The sequence below is a fragment of the Euprymna scolopes genome, chromosome 7 (genome assembly GCF_053919585.1).
Source record: "Euprymna scolopes isolate OS-2025 chromosome 7, ASM5391958v1, whole genome shotgun sequence".
In the NCBI taxonomy this organism is placed as follows: domain Eukaryota; kingdom Metazoa; phylum Mollusca; class Cephalopoda; order Sepiida; family Sepiolidae; genus Euprymna; species Euprymna scolopes.
Genome location: NC_136488.1, coordinates 9,503,696 through 9,519,769, shown reverse-complemented (window position 1 = coordinate 9,519,769; position 16,074 = coordinate 9,503,696). Strand labels below are relative to the sequence as shown.

Genomic DNA, 16,074 nt, shown 5'->3' with positions numbered 1-16,074 from the left:
AATGACAGATATTTCTAAGATTCCAGTTTCTTTTCATGTTGTACATAAGACCTTGGTATTCAGTTATTTTTCTCTCTCTCAGATCTGTTTAAGCCTGTAACATTAGGGAGAGTAACTTCTACTAAGGTTGTTTCTTTCTTCATTAAATAGTTCTGTTTTCTAGGTATGCAGCTGTACCAATTGCATAGTTATAGTAGATGGTGTATGACTCATGATGCATATGTATGCGTTTGTTTTTTTTTTTTTTTTTAATTTTCTTCCTTTGAAGATTGTAACGCTGGGTATGGAGGCAGCCAAACCAGCTGCCAACATTGCCCTGCATTTTATTGAAACCAACCGAGAGCTCTTTTTAGTATCCTCATTGTTTCCTTAAGTGCAATTGTCTGGATCTCTTTTGCACTTGGTTCACCAGGAATATTAGTTAGGTAGGACTTCAAGTTCTTCTTCCTAAGCCCTGTATCACCTATAATAACTGGTATGATTGATATCTCTTTAAGATTCCAGTTTCTTTTCATATCATACATGAGACTTTGATATTTTGTCAGTTTCTCTCTTTCAGCTCTGTTTAGACATCCATCATTAGGGACACTCACTTCAACCAAGGTTGCAACTCTCTCTGACTTATTCCATATAACTATATCAAGTTTCACAGCAGCATTTTCAAGGTAGGTGGCTGTAGGGATTACATAGTTGTAATACCATTCTATGGCTTAACATTTTCAGAAAAAAATATATCATTCTATGACTTAATAACAATTTCAGAAGAAAAAAAACACAGTTGATGATAAACACAAATAATTTATGCTGTTAGCTTCAAACAACAATTCTCCTTCACCAAAAAGTCGAACAAAGACATTTAGAGCTAATCTAGAAAATACTTTTTATGTCTAATGATTTGTACCCCAATCGTTCATTTTTATGTAATCTTCGAGATTATCTTACAAATTTTGCTTTACATTCTTGATTTGTTAGTAAATAAAAAAAATTCTTTTTCTTACATGTTTATAAAATCTCTAATTTCTCATTCAGACATAATCTAGACAGATAATCTACAAATCTGAACAGGTTTTAATATTTTTAACTTAACTACTGGATATTGTCTATTTAATTTCTCAAAAAGTGGTTAGAGAGTAATGTACTAAATTTTTTTTTTTTTGTTATTAAACAATTTTGTGATAATAAATTTTTTCTAAATCCAATACAGTTACCCCTGTAGTATTTTTTATTTGTATTTTCAGTAGAATACTGAAAACACTTGGTTGATGGAGATGAAAAAAAAAAAAATTGTTTATAGTTGCTCTTATTGTGCAAATTAAGAAATGGATGATATATAAATAAAATCTCGTCTTGTAGAAAAATAAAAGCGATACATTAGTAAATGAAGCACAATACTTTTTCCATAATATGGCATATCCGTTATAAAAATATCCAGGAATATTAAAAACAAAATTTAGATGAGAATAGGTTTTTGCATAGAATACGCCTTATATTAAAAAACAAATAAAAAAAAAATCAGTATGATGTATGTATCCACTACAAAACAAAAATATCATATTCCAAACATCACAAATTTATCAAGTTTTATTTTTATATAGGGAAATCAAATTTTATGAGTATTCAAGAAATGACAGTCTCGCTCAAAATTTTGAAAAAATGTGAGGAAACAGAAATAACTCAATCATATTTACTTGATTTAGGTTTTAATGCCTACAAATTCCCATTAATTGCTTAAAAATTACTTTTTCATAAAACTTGATCAATTTATGATTTTTGGAATATGATATTTTTGTTTTGTCATGGCTATATACATCTTACAGATTTTTCCTTTTAATATGGAGGAATTTTAGACAAGTGCTGAATAATCCCCATAGAAAACTTGTCCAAAACATTTCATAATCTATATTTTGTATTTGAAAAATAAACAAAAACGTAAACCATGCTTCTATAAGTGAGAAAAAGAAGTTTTATAACATAGTAGCAAACTGCTTGGCATTGCCCAGTCGTAAAACATGTATAATTATTATATTTTAATTCATACAGAAATTGAGACAAGTACAAGGGAGTATTATGTTTTTTCTAAACAGTTCACTTCTTGTGAGTAAAAAAAAAAGACAAAAAAAGAAAAAAAAAAAAAAAAAAACAAACTCAAACTGAGATCGAAACCAAAGCCTAAAGTACAATAACCATTAGGTCAGCTTGACAAATTCTTTAAAAAGTGTGTTCAAACCTACTTATTCTTAACATATGGAATCTGTCATGTGAATGATTTACGCATGAGCATTCATAAAACACTTAATAGACAAAAATCTCATGATAAACATAAATAGATAAACATCCCATGTACTAATTTTTTAATTTTGACCCTTTAGCAGTCACTTTTTCTGGATGAAAACCGATTAAAAATTTTCCACATATCTGAATACCCTATATACCAAATTTTAAATCTGTAAATCAAAAAATTTGTCGAGTATATAGGTTGAGAATTGTCCTCACACACATTCTACCTTTTAGAAACAGTCGACTACTTGTGTTAAACTATCATTCTTCAAGATGAGAATAGATAATACAAATAATCATCATCTAAAAATTTGGAAACAAATTATTAGTAGTTTTATATCTGCAACAAAAGATTTACAAATAAAGATATTGATCATTGACTTTGTTAGCGTTTAATTGAAAGCTACTTACGTCATACTTGGCTGATGTCGCATCACAACATCCAATGCCTGAATGGCATCGAAAGGAATCTGTTGTGTTCGCCCTGATAATGCCTCTTCCAGGGCATACAGATTCACTTGCGATACCCATTTGATGGCAACCTTGAAGATTCGATCTTTACCTTCCCCAGGTAACGTCACTTCAAGTTCAACCTTGTGAAAGACAAAACACAGAAAATTATCTTTTAAAATAAATAAAATCTTATATTTTCATCCAAACATTTAAAGTTCTTTTTTTTATTGCAAAAGTGTCCAAGACAACAATCCAAATATAAATGGACGTCATCACACCTTCCTTGAGATATGTTTGGTGGAATAAGACCAACAAGGAACCAAGGAACTCTTTAGACTTCTTTTGGACATATTGACAACTAATTTTGCAAGAACATTGCAACAGCTACTTGAAACAAGCACCCTTTTTGCCTTCTGATGACAGAAATAATTAAATTAAAAGAGATTAAAGGTTCAATGGCGACAAGCATGTGAAACATGAAGTGGAAGTGAGGGACAGTGTGATTTATTAAAATATAGATTTTTTTCCATTTTTTTTTTTTTTTTTTTTTTTATTCAATTTTCACCCCAAACAAGGCACAGTGCCACTTTGAAGCAGGGGGCTACTATTAGGGAATTAATTAGCGGGGTCATTATGAAGGGAGAAGAGTAGAAAGATGTTTGTTAACATTACACTTGAACTTCTGCATATCATTGCAGTTGGGAAAGCAGAATCCCGGAAGGGAGTTCCAAAGACCCGCAGTTCTGGGGAAGAAACTATTGGAGTAAAAGGCTTTCTTGCACCTAGGGATCTCCACTGTAAAGGGATGAGACTTAGTAGCTTGTCGGGTTTGTCGGGGGTAGTTACGTCGGGGAGGTACAAGTGTTTGCAGTTCGTCAGAGCATTCACCATTAAAGTATTTGTAGAACAGGCAGAGGGATGCAACATCTCGTCGATGGGACAGAGGTTGAAGCCCAGATGACAGTTCAGGACCTATCAGGTTTGCGACTCTTTTTTGAACCCTGTCCAGGAGCGAGAGACAAGCAGCAGATGCACCAGCCCAGATGTGACAACAGTACTCCATACATGGGCGAATGGTTGCCTTATAGAGGTATAGGATACTGGCAGGCGTAAGTAGTTTTCTAGCACGGTAGAGGGAGCCAACCTTCCTTGCAGCAGCCTTGGCAATGCTCTCAATGTATCTATTCCAGTTCATATTCCCTGTAAACGTTAGGCCGAGGAGTTTAAAAGAAGTACTTTCAGGCAATGTGTTCTTGGCCATTGCTATTGGTGGTAGAGAAGGTTTCTTGTAGTTATTGAAGGAAACAAGCTTAGTCTTAGCAGCATTGAATGAGACCAACCATTTTTGTCCCCATTCCACTACGGATTGGAGGTCATCCTCTAGTGTTTCTGCCATTTTCTTGGATATGTGTTCATTTGTTTTCCCCTCATATCTGTTATAGAGAGTGGTGTCATCGGCAAATATACCCATCTCCGAAACAATATTATCAGGGAGGTCGTTTATGAATATCAGGAACAATAGAGGTCCAAGGATAGACCCCTGAGGCACTCCCGCATTTATGTCATATTGTTTGGATGTACGTCCGTCGAGGACAACTTTGATTTTTCTATTACTTAAGAAGGATTTAATTACGTTATGAATTCTTCCAGTGATTCCATATGATCTAATTTTCCTTAGAAGACCATCGTGCCATACCCTGTCAAAAGCCTTAGATATATCAAGGGCCACCGCTCTACCCTCCCCTGTTTTATCCAATGAACGGTATATACGTTCAGAAACTACAGTTAAGATATCTGCTGTTGAACGGGCTTGCCTGAATCCATATTGTTTGTCAGTCAAGAGTTTAGCAGCTGTTAGGTGCTGGACTAGGGCTTTATTAACTAAGGACTCAAATATTTTGGCGAAAAGCGGGAGGAGGCTAATGGGGCGATAATTTAGTGGGTCAGTTCTTTCACCAGAATTCTTGAAGACTGGTACCACAGAGGCGGTTTTCCAGCAGTCGGGAAAACAAGATTCGTTAAGGCATTTATTGTAAAGTTTGGACAGAACTGGAGCAACCTCGGCAGAGCATTTTTTTAATAGCACAGCCGGGATGAGATCTGGTCCACATGCTTTAGAGGTGTCTAGGTTTTTTATAATAGCATGTACCTGAGAAGGGGTGATTTTCAAGTCGTCAAGTGTGGCGTCTGTTCGCAGAGGAAAATCAGGGAGTGAGTGGTGTACCGAGTTCAGTGTGGAGTTTGAGGCAAACCGACTGGCAAGCAGATTAGCCTTGTCAGTTGCCGTGCAAGCAACCTCATGATTGTTTGTTAGTGGGGGAATAATTGACTGTCCATTATTAACTACGCTGTTGTAGATTTTCCAAAAATCCCGGGTTCCTAATTTCTGTGCTTCGATGCGCTTTCTGGTGGTTTCAGAGTAATCTGACTTAGCTGTGTCTATCACTCTCTTACAATTATTTCTAGCTTCTATAAACTTCTGTTTATTTGAGCTGGACTTATGTCGGTTGAATCTGCGGAACGCATGCTGCCTTTGACAAATGGCAGCTGCACAAGCAGAAGTAAACCATTGGGGGGAGTGGGGCTTGCTATAGTATTTCCGTGCGGGAACATGTGCTTCAATAGCAGTTTTGAACCATTCAGTTGTCTCATTTGCACACTGTTCCGCTGGAAGAGTAAAGATATTTTGCCATGGGGCATCTCTGATGAGCTCCCTGATGGCTTCCCAATCAGCCTTTTTGTAATACCTCGTTGTTTTGAGTAGTGGGTCTTCAGTTTTAGGGCGAGAATTTAGGCTGATTTCTACCATTATCACAGCGTGATCAGCATTCCCGAGTGGGCTATGGGCATTTGTTGTACAGTCATTGGGAACTGTTGTCAGAAAGAGATCTAGAAGTGAGGCATGTTGATCGTGCTGGTCTGGGAAACGTGTCGGAAATGTAACCATCTGAGATAGGGAATGAGATATAGAGAAGCTATATGTGGCGCTACCAGCTACGTCTGTGTGATTTGAGAATCCTAGCCAGTTACTGTGGTGGACATTGAAGTCACCAAATACATGTATTTGTGCGCTAGTATCGAGGGAGAGTGCTATATCTATGCTGTCTGAGACTTTGTTTATTAGGGTACAGTCTTGGTTTGAGGGAGAGCGGTAGAGAAAATATAAGTAGCTAATATTGTGTTGCATATTTAGTCTGAAGCACATAAAGGCCTGGCCCTCTGATTCTAGTTTTATTTCTCTAGTTAGGGGGAGGGTGTTTCGAATATAGACTCCAAGTCCATGCATATGTCTGTCCGAGTCCTTACGGTAGAGTGGGAGATAACCAGGCATGTTAAAGTGGTTAGAGGGTATGGAGGAGTGAAGGTTAGTTTCACTTAATGCTAAGATATCCGGGGTGTTTACAAGGAGAAATGACTCAACATCATCTAAGTTAGTTCTAAGCCCGCGGATATTAGTAAATGCAAGCCTCAAGGGAGGAGGCAGGTTGGTTTTCTTTGAGTTTGGTCCATTGGGAGACAAATGTGTGTTATATTTTAAAAAATAACTTGTAAATAGTAAATTACCGTCTCTCTCTCTCTCTACCTCTACCTACCTGAAGCATGTACCTAAAATATATACAGGGTGGAACGATAAAGTTGTTGCCTTAAAAAACATTTATTTTAAAACTTTTATTGAAAAAAAAAAAAAAAAAAAAAAAATCAATTTGGTAACTTATGTAGTACATAGAGCTGACATATATAAAATGTAGCTGCCTTCAGCCTCAATCACTGCCTCGATACAGGTCCAGAACTGAGAGCATGCTTTTTCCACAAGCGCTAGCAGGAGCTTGACGAATATTTGGCAGATGGCAGGGATCAAGCTGGCTTTGATGTTGTGGGAGGTCATGTTGGTGATGTTCTCAACATAGGACCAAATGAAGTAGTCTAGCGGGTTCAGGTTGGGGGAGGAGGGAGACAGTGAGAAAAGGGTACAAAGTCGTAGCACTCCTTCTCAAGCCAAGCCTGGCTCTTTGGACTTGTGGACCGGTGCAGAGTCCTACTGCCACACTCAGTATCTGCCAGCAGCCACCTCATTGCGACAGGGGAACACAGACTCTTCAGCAATCCAGGTACACTTTGGTGTTGACTTTCAAACCGACTTCAAAGATGTGAGGTGGCATGATGTGGCGCTCACTTGAAACCACACGAAAGACTATAACTGTGACCGGAAACGGTTTTCATCACTCTGGGCACATCCCTATTATTCATGGCAATCTAGCGATGCATTTTGAGGGTGCTGGCAATGGTTCTGTTGTCATAACTTGGATTGGTAGAGAGCATGAGTTGTACAGTGGCACATCTCCGATCTGGCTCATTGAACATTGTGTCATTTTTAGACATTTTATCATTCTACCTAGTAATAAACTTATATTTTGAGATCATGCCTATTTAGATACAGACTCTTCCAATAAGTATATTATATTTCATTTGTAATTGTTATAATTTAATTATTATATTTTCATTGTAATTATTATAATTATTATATTTTCATTGTAATTATTATAATTTAATTATTATATTTTCATTGTAATTATTATAATTTAATTATTATATTTTCATTGTAATTATTATAATTATTATATTTTCATTGTAATTATTATAATCATTATATTTTCATTGTAATTATTATAATTATTATATTTCATTTGTAATTGTTATAATTTAATTATTATATTTTCATTGTAATTATTATAATTATTATATTTTCATTGTAATTATTATAATTTAATTATTATATTTTCATTGTAATTATTATATTTTCATTGTAATTATTATAATTATTATATTTTCATTGTAATTATTATAATTTAATTGTCATAATTTAAATCTTATCCACTCAGGGAATCAAGTAGTGAACGCTACTTGCAAAGATGGTATATATCAGTCGAGGATTTCTCTTCAATAATCAGCCAAAACGAAACTGGGCCATTTCAGTGGCTTTTTATCCGTTGATCTGTGGTATTAGTTTTGGGTAGATGTAGGAGGTTCTTTTGGAAAGAATTAGCTTTTTTTTTTTTTCTTTTTAATGGAAATTGCTTCAAACAAGGCATGAAGCCACTTGATATAAGGAGTTAAAATAAATATATATAAGGTCAAAAACTAACCAATGATAAGTATTAGCTGGATAAATTTTAACCTAGAAAATAGCAATTCCTTCCCAGTTATCAAAAACTCATGGAATGTGCTAACTGAAAGACAAAATAAGGGAATATTTAGGAGAAAAATCTGTGTTTGATGGTAGAAAAAATTTATAATGTTGAGTTCTTCGTTTTGAGAGTGGTAAGTTTTTAAGTCGCTTTCTACTCTCAGGCAATTTTGAAGAATCCAGAATATTCCACGTTTGGGGCACTTGCTCCTGCTTCTCACTTTTTGGTCCTGTTCTGAATCATCTTAAGTCATGGTCATGGCATTCACCCTGGTTTGTCCGTTTCTTTCCAACGAGTTCACCACGTTCTAAACACTGATGAGGCACGGTGATTCAAGCCCGTTTCCGTGATGTGTACAAGTCATTCGCAATTTCAATGACGGACCCCGTAAAGATGGGGACACAGAATCAGCTCAGCATTCTGCTTCACTGCCTTGAGCCAGGTTTTGAGTTGACCACTGCAATGTTTCTTCTAGCCTGGTGGTGGAACTGAATCGATGATTTCACAGATCCCAAGTGTGAACGATGTAAAGACAGTCAAGTAACAGAGAACTACACTGTAATACTGTATTATTAGTCTTTTCAACATGTGGTTGCTTACTTTTTATGTGAAATCACAAATGATTTATCTTAATTATTGGTGAAAATTAATGATTCACACCTTGGACAAACCCATGAAAAATCTTCACCAAGGATCCAGTAGAATCAACAACTGACTAGGAACTTTTATCCATCACAAGCATTCGAATCAAATACATACAAAAGGAATGTTAGTTTATTACTAATATTGACATTATTATAAACTTAATTCCTTGAAAATGATCAATGAAATAACCAAGTGCACTCACACAAATACAAATATATTGAATTATAAATTGGAAATTCTTATTTCATTGGTAGAAAAAAAAATTCATTAATGCGAAAATGATCAACAAGTAAAGTAAAGTTTTATTCATTTCAACCAACCAAAAATATGTTTATTTTCATATATTTCTTATTGACATGTGTATATACGTTTTTATTACTGTTTTTAATCTGCTTGGTTATACGTTTCGATTACCGAATCGTTTTAACAATCCGATAATTTCATCAGGCTTCACAGCAGCAGTATTGAGCACTTCCTTCAGGTTTTTTTTTTTACCATTTACTTATTAAATATATACATATATATATATATATATCCTATACCTCTATAAGGCCCCCATGTATGGAGTATTGTTGTCATATTTGGGCTGGTGCATCTGCCACTAGTCTCTTGCTCCTAGACAAGGTTCAAAAGAGAGTCGCCACTCTGATAGGTCCTGAACTGTCATCTAAACTTCAGCCGCTGTCCCATCGACGAAATACTGCATCCCTCTGCCTGTTCTACAAGTACTTTAACGGTGAATGCTCTGACAAACTGCAAGGACTTGTGCCCCCTGGACGTAAATACCCCCCGACAAACAGCTAAATCCCATCCCTTCACAGTAGAGATCCCTAGATGTAAGAGAGCCTTCTACTCCAGTAGTTTCTTCCCTAGAACAGCTAGACTTTGGAATTCTCTTCTGGGTCCCTGCTTCCCCAACTGCACTGACATGCAGAAGTTCAAGTGCAACATGAACTGTCATCTTGCTGCCCAACTCCCTACACAGTACCCCTGATGCCTATGTCCCTGATAGTAGCCTCCTACAACAAAGTGGCAATGTGCCTTGTTTAGGGTGAAAATGTAATAATAAAAAAAAAAAAAAATATATATATATATATATATATATATATATACATATATATATATGGGCAGCATTTTTTCTTGAAGGCATATTCTGTTACATATTACAGAGGACTTGTGTCCCCATATTTTTTTGCTGATCCTTTCTAGTTTTTGAGTTTCAGATTGGAAGTATAATACTTAAAATTACACAGATACAAAATTTATAAATACATTTGAATAAAATGGACAGGATACTCTCCAAGGCACACTCTTCAACTAGCATCTCAGCAAAAGAAAATAGTGAAATGAATGAAAAATATTAAAGTGACAAAAAAAAAAAAAAAGGGTACAAAAGGGAATTGTGTCAAGTGATTGACAGTAAACTTTGTTTCAAAATGATTAAAATACACAGAAAGGGATGATTAAAAGAAATTTTAATGGGAGGAGGGGGGTCTAAGTTACTCCAAAAGATTCAACAATTTAATGAATTCCTTCTGCTGGCAAAAAACATTTGAAGATTTCCAAATAATTTTACAATCTGTTCTATTCAAGACCTTAAAAACAGTATTTTATAGTTTGAGGCACAAGGATTTTCAAACTTTTATAAATAAAAAAAATAAATAATGTTGACAAATATTAAATTTATTTTAATCATTTGTTATTAGCTTACCATCAATTTTAGTGGCGCATTCAAATTACGCTTTCATTTTAGCACAATAATGTTAACACATTAGTAGTCCGAAGAATCCAAATACGAATATCCAATCCTCGTCTCAAAAATTGAAAGTTTTTTTTTTTTATAAAGAAAATCATTTTTAAACAATTTTAAGCAATTAATGTGAAATCGTTAGCATTACAAGGATGGTCATGTAAGTATGAATTATTTTTTTTTTCAAGATGGTGATAAAAGAACGCCCCTCTTTGCTTACTCACAAAATTTGATTTTCTTAATTAAGAATAAAACTCCTTGATCAATTTATGTGATTTTGGAAACATGACCTCTAAATTCCATGACCGTGTTTTTTTAATTAGGTTAAATTCTGACCCCCCCCACCCCTTCCAATATATATATTTTTGTGAACTTATGAACAAAATATGCCCGAAATTTATTTTAAAATAAATTTTAGAAGAATTAGAAATTTTGAAACTGGTTAAACTATTTTATTATATGTAAAATAGCAAACATAAAATCCCCTTTAAAAACAAAATTATTATTTTTGTAAAATAGATTAGAAATTATATACATGAAAGCGACTAAAGAACTTACCCGTTCTCTCTCAAAAGGAAGAAGAACTCGGCTGTATAAATTTTTTCTACCATCAAACACAGGTTTTTCTCCTCTGAATATTTTGGCACTGTAGGCTTGCACCATAGTCTCAATGATTTCTCTGGTTAAAAACAAAAAGGACAAACGAGTTATAAAGTAAAATGGCAAAAAATATCTCTTTCGCTCTCATCTCTCTCTCTCTCTCTATATATATATATATATATATATATATATATATATATATATATATATATATATATAGAGAGAGAGAGAGAGAGAGAGAAATTGTGTGAATTTCGCCTCTATGTGACTTAGAGTTAATCTTTAATAAAAAAAATTTAAAGATTAAGTGAATATTCAATGAAATTAAACTGCATCAAGTACTAAAAACAAGTTGTTTTTTTTATTTAGAATTCGACTTGATAAAAAAATACAAAAAAATCATGTACTTGTAATTTTTTTTTTTATTATTATCTTTTTTTTTTTTTTTACATTTTCACCCCAAACAAGGCACATTGCCACTTTGATGTAGAGGGCTATTATCAGGGACATAAGCTACAGGAGTACAATGTGGGGAGTTGGGCAGCAAGATGTCAGTTCACGTTGGAATGAAGATGTCATATTCCAAAAATCATAAATTGATGAAATTGTTTTTTTAATTAAGAAAATCAAAATTTACGATTTTTAGCGATGAGAAAATTTTATTTAGAACACAAACAAAATCTCTGTAATCAAATTGAGTTGTTACCTTTGAATTTGAACACATTCTGGTCTTGCTCAGTTTTTTTACATCTTCATTTACTTACAACACTACAAGCACATTCTATTAAAGTACTTGTAAAACAAACACAGGATCCAACATTGGAGTTTGGTTGACAGTGCAGGATTAGATTAGAGATTCTTTTTTGTATCTTACCTAATAAGGAGAGACTAGTGGTAAATACACCATGTGGTAACAATATTTTATGCATGGGTGAATGTTTTTTTTTAACAATACAAGTACGTGTGAATTTATGTTCAAGAAATTGTATATTAAAGTCGAAGGAATTGTTAAAATGTTGACTTGTTTAAAGAAATATTCCTTGTTTGTTGCTTTCAGTCAAACTTTATTTTTTGTCAATATCTTCAAAAAGTTATTAGGACTTTGTAAAAATTCAACGTTGCTTTCTACCATAAAATTGTCATTTCCAGTAAAATATTCTTTAAACAAATAAAAGAATTTGTTACCGTTTTTTTTTTTTTTTTTTTTTTTTTAATTTATTATATTTTCACCTCAAACAAGACATAGTTCTGCTTTAATGTAGGGGGCTTCTATCTGGAACATAATTTGTTGGAGTACTATGTAGGGAGTTGAGCAGCAAGATGTCTGTTTATGTTAAACTTGAACTTCTGCATTTCAGTACAGTTGGGGGAATAGGAACCTGAAAGGGAATTCCAAAGTCTAGCAGTCCTAGGGAAGAAACTATTAGAGTAGAAGGCTTTCTTACATTTGGGGATTTCTACAGTGTAGGGGTGGGATTTTGCTGCTTGTCGGGTTTGTCAAGGGTATTTACGTTGAGGAGGTACAAGAGCTTGTAGGTTGTCAGAGTATCTACCATTAAAGTACTTGTAAAACAGGCAGAGGGATGCAACATTTCGATGAAACAGCAGTTTGAAGCCTAACTGATAGTACGGGACCTATTAGGTTAGCTACCTCTTTTGATCTTGTCTAAGAGGGAGAGACTAGCAGCAGATGCACCAGCCAAAATGTGGCAACAATACTCCATGCATCGGTGAATGGTGGCCTTGTAAAGGTACAGGATACTCTCAGGTGTAAGTAACTTTCTAGCAAAAAAATTCCAACAAAAATCTAACAGCCAGCCATGGTTCTCCCCAGAATGTGCTGCTGCCATTGCGCACAGAAATCACTTTTTCTATAGCATCCAACGTAATAGATGTACTGAAACTAAAGCTGCTTTCAGGACTGCCAGCAACAACTGTAAAAGAGTAATAAAAAATGAAAGAGCTATACGCTCAGTCCGTTAAATCCAAAGCAGCAGCTTGGTTCTCACCAGTTTTGGCAAATAGTAAACAGGATCCTGAACAGAAGCATGCGTTCTATCCCAACCATTATCAATGGACCTGAGGTCATCTTGTCAGCATCAGACAAGGCCAAACTATTTGCCAAGAACTTTGCAGCTAATTCTTCTACCCTATGCGACAAAGGCCATCAACTCCCCGTATTTCTTCCTATAACAGACACCACACTATGCAACATACAAATATCTGTGCGTGAGGTCGCCAAGCTAATCAAGAACCTTGATTCCAGTAAAGCAGCTGGCCCTGACAGCATTCCAATTATAGTGTTGAAAAAGCTTCGACCAGAACTTGCCCCCATACTTACCAAACTGTTTAAGCGTTGCCTTAAGGATAAGTGCATTCCAACACCCTGGAAAACCTCGTCAGTATGCCCTGTATTTAACATTCCGGTGATAAGTCATCTTCATCTCAGTACAGACCAATATGTCTCCGGTGCTGGAATCCATATTAAATAAAGAAGTAGTCAACCATCTCAGCAGAAATAACCTCCTTAGTAACATGCAATATGGTTTCCGTTCTGCTAGATCTACAGCAGATGTGTTAACGGTTATATCTCATAGGATTAGTGAATCTCTTGACAAAGGCTTCCTTTCTAGGGCAATTGCTCTTGACATATCAAATGTCTTCGATAAGGTACGGCAGAAAGGCCTACTTCACAAGATTTCCAGCTACGGTATCACTGGAAATGTTTTCTCAATTATGAAATCATTTCTCTCTTATAGGTTCAGAAGAGTAGTGGTTGATGGGCAAAAATCAGAGGCCCAAAGTATTAATGCTGGAGTCCCTCAGGGGGTCCATCCTGGGCCCAACTCTCTTCTTGATCTACATCAATGATCTCCCAAAACACATACTTAAATCATTCGTTGACATATATGCTGATGACACAACCATCTACGGCAACACATCAAAGGCCGTAAATGACAAAGTTCTCTCTGATTCTCTCTCCTCTGATCTTGAGCGCGTGGTACAGTGGGGGAAGAGGTGGCTGGTTACTTTCAATGCATTTAAAACCAAGCTCGTATCTTTACATCGTCAACGCTCTGATCCCCTGATCTGAAATGGAACACGTACATCAAATCTGTTGCCAAGGTCGCTGGAAAAATGGTGGTATATTTCTACCGCTCCAGAAGATATCTCACTACTGATGCAATTCTCTATCTGTATAAAAGCCAAGTACGTCTAAGGATGGAGTACTACTGCCATATCTGGGCTGGAGCTGCTAAAAACAGCCTATCCTGCCTTGACAAAGTACAAAATAGACTTTGTGGCTTAGTGGGGGATGCCCTTTTCTCTTCCCTGCAACCTCTCTCCCACAGAAGAGATGTTGCGAGCCTGTCTTCGTTTTATTGTTATTTCCATGGAAGGTACTCGTCCGAGCTCCAGTCTCTGATCCCCCCTTGGCTATTTTTCACGAAAAACACCTGTCTAGCTGAAACTACTATAAGTAATTTTCCCCACTCTTTATCTGTGCCTAAATCAAAATGTAGATTCCATGAACAAAGCTTATTTCTTAGAAGCGCACAACTGTGGAACTTTCTTTCCTTTGCCTGTTTCCCACCTGACTACAATTCAGATGTCTTCAAGTCCAACATAAACAAATTTCTGATGAATTGCCCCCTTAAGACACTTTATCAAATCTCCAATACTATCCCATTGATTACTGTACACGCAATAACCCTTATCCCTGAGTGGCTTCCGGGCCTTGATAAGTGCTGACCTCCATGAAAAAAAAAAAAAAAATGATCATTCCACTTACCTGTTGACCCGCCTTGGACATTTGTCAGGTGAGATGGCCACCTCATAATGCTGAATGAAACCTTTTGGAATAGTAATCTGGAAGTAATTTGCCCTAAGTTGGATGGTTCTACCTTGACCACCGACATTTGGCCGCGGTGGGGAGACAAAATCAGCAAGGGGTGATACTGGTGGCTGTGATGGAGCTAGGAGAGAGAGAGAGAGAAAAAAAAACAAACATATATATACATACTAGCAAAAATACCCATTGTTGACTGGGTTCAAAAACAGCTTACAGAAAATGGACCCTGATTTATGAAAGTATGATAGGTTATGAAAAGGAAGAGTTGTAAAGAGATAGCTTCGAATTTAGGGGGTATCGAAACCAAAGCAAAATATGATGAAATTAAAAATAAAATAGGTAAACTCCATAATTTATTATACCATACCTGTTCACACTGAAACACTTATCACAATATTCTGTGGATCTATATTAAAAAACCTTGTTAAACTTTGTGACATATTTCCATTCTATGGAGGTCAGGCGCGAACGAACACTCCATAATTTTATTATACCATATTTCTTCAAACTGAAACATAATCATCAAAGTATACTTACGCAGATAGATATGAAAAGTCTTTATTAAAGTTTGTACTATTTCCATTCTATGGAGGCCAGGCGCGGACGCAGACCCCACACTTATTATACCATCCCTATTTAAGTTAAAACATACTTATCAAAGTATTATTACGTACATCTTTATCAAAAACACTTGTAAACGTTTTTTTTAAATTTTTAAATTTTTTACTTTCATACTTTGTGGACCAGGCGCATATGCAGACCCCACAATTTTAATGAATCATCATTATGCCAGATCAAACATACCCATTTCTGTGTCTCCATACATCTTCTATCATTATATGTGATCAGTTTTCTATAATAGTCAACCATATAGGGGCCTATTCGTGACCAGACACACACACAGACGTTCAGCTTTATATATATATTCAAATGTTTGTCTTGGCTTGTTTTTTTAATGGCATATATATCTGAAGAATTATCTATAATTTTTTGTTACTGATGTATTAATTCTTATTTCAGTCACGCAAATTCTTTCAAGCTGAAAACAAAAAACACACTCAACCCGGATTATTTTCTTTTTTCACAATGAAGACATTCGTTTTTTTCACATAAGCAACAGTAGTCCTTTTCTCTTTTCAATAAAATCACATGTGAATGAGGCATTCAAAAGACTCTTGTCAAACAAAATCATCCATTTTTCTTTTATACAGATTGCTAACAGCACCTAAATTTGAATAATTGGATTATTCTTATTTGAGAAATGGTTCCAGGTTTGCTTTAGAAAAGCTATGGCACATGCCAATCGTGAG

The 16,074-nt window shown here is 35.3% G+C and overlaps 1 protein-coding gene across 3 annotated transcripts in view; it reads right to left on the bottom strand.

Annotated features, from left to right (window-relative positions):
* LOC145279601 (protein argonaute-2-like) overlaps window positions 1-16,074 on the bottom strand; it is a 140,533-nt gene that overhangs the window by 65,304 nt on the left and 59,155 nt on the right. For all 3 annotated transcript variants that reach the window (XM_080130768.1, XM_080130767.1, XM_080130766.1), the window contains exons 4-6: window positions 14,705-14,888; window positions 10,870-10,990; window positions 2,689-2,870 (exon numbers count right to left, since the gene is read on the bottom strand). In XM_080130768.1, the coding sequence (XP_079986894.1) occupies window positions 2,689-2,870; window positions 10,870-10,990; window positions 14,705-14,888 (487 nt within the window). The remainder of the gene's footprint in view (window positions 1-2,688; window positions 2,871-10,869; window positions 10,991-14,704; window positions 14,889-16,074) is intronic.